Consider the following 1,266-nt stretch of genomic DNA (forward strand, 5'->3'; position numbering starts at 1 on the left):
TGCGACCAGTATCTGCTACTCTTGTACCACTGAAAATTTGCATGTTCATTATTTTCTTCTTCTTTATTATGCATTTTTTGGCTGGTGCGACTTATTGTCCGGAGCCACTTATTCTTCTGGAAGTACAAATATATACATATGTGTCATTCAAGTATACTGATGTTTTCTTACCTTAGAGGCAGCTACCAGTTGTGCAGTACTGGCAGCTATTTCATGTGAGCACACCATCAGTTCCTCAAACTTTCCTTTTCCCTGCACCACCAGATCAGCAGCATCTCTGCATTAAAAACAGCACAATATTTTCTTCGAATTTTACATTTGCTTTTTCGTTCTTTTTTCATAATGAATGTATGAAGTTTTACAAATTTTCTTTGATATCCTTCCCTTCTGTTTCTCATTTAAATGTCATGTAGTGTGCAGCTGAGTGTGTGTGTGTGTGTGAACGTGACCGAACATAAGTGATAATCCGCTTTGGTTGGGAAATACTGTCAGATGTGAGACTTACACCATGACTGTTGCTCCCCACCCTACTGCTTTGGAGGCAGAGATGAGACCTTCTGTCCAGCGGGAGTTCTTGGCATAGAATTCTTTCGTAGATGCTGCCCCCTGGTTGACAACAGAGGAACAGTCGGTCAAATCAGTGGTCTGACGAATTTCTGACAGTAAGCCATGATTATGAGTACGAGGGTTTAGGGTTAAGACACAGATTGCCCAATAGATGGACTAATACCTCATACTGCATTACAGTGGGGTTTCAAGATTACGAGCGATCCGAAATATGAGTTTTCCGAGTTACGAGTAAACAACTCAACAATGTCGCGCCGTCTCACTCACTGTCCCTCGCTGGGTTATTTTACCCGTCACTTTCTTTCTTTCTCTCTCTTTCTGTCATCTAAATCGAGTCCTCACTCCCAGTCCTTCTCCTATGCTTAGTGGCCTGGTTATTTTACCCCAATAAATTATTGTTATTAATTAAACAAAACAAGCGCCCTAACCCCTGTTGCATTTAGCTACTGTACCTTGTGTTAATGAGCCAATGTAACAATATTGGTCTACTTGCTTTAAATGTGTAACTGAGCACCTCAGTGGTAACTTGGCAGCTGGTGGACTCGAACCTTCCAGACCCAAGTCCGCTTCCTTTAACCACTACCACCTGTTTACTTTCTGTATATATATTCAGGATTTTTGTATATATATTCAGACTTTCTGTATATATATTCAGGATTTTTGTATACATATTCAGACTTTTTGTATATATATTCAGAC

General features: G+C 40.2%; 1 protein-coding gene across 1 annotated transcript in view; it reads right to left on the reverse strand.

Moving 5' to 3' along the window:
• Positions 1–1,266, reverse strand: part of hip1 (huntingtin interacting protein 1) — a 48,831-nt gene that overhangs the window by 3,871 nt on the left and 43,694 nt on the right. The window contains 2 exon segments of the mRNA XM_025054938.1: positions 172–277; positions 506–606. Of these exon segments, the coding sequence (XP_024910706.1) occupies positions 172–277; positions 506–606 (207 nt within the window).

Source organism: Cynoglossus semilaevis, chromosome 4, assembly GCF_000523025.1.
Source record: "Cynoglossus semilaevis isolate Cse_v1.0 chromosome 4, Cse_v1.0, whole genome shotgun sequence".
In the NCBI taxonomy this organism is placed as follows: Eukaryota; Metazoa; Chordata; class Actinopteri; order Pleuronectiformes; family Cynoglossidae; genus Cynoglossus; species Cynoglossus semilaevis.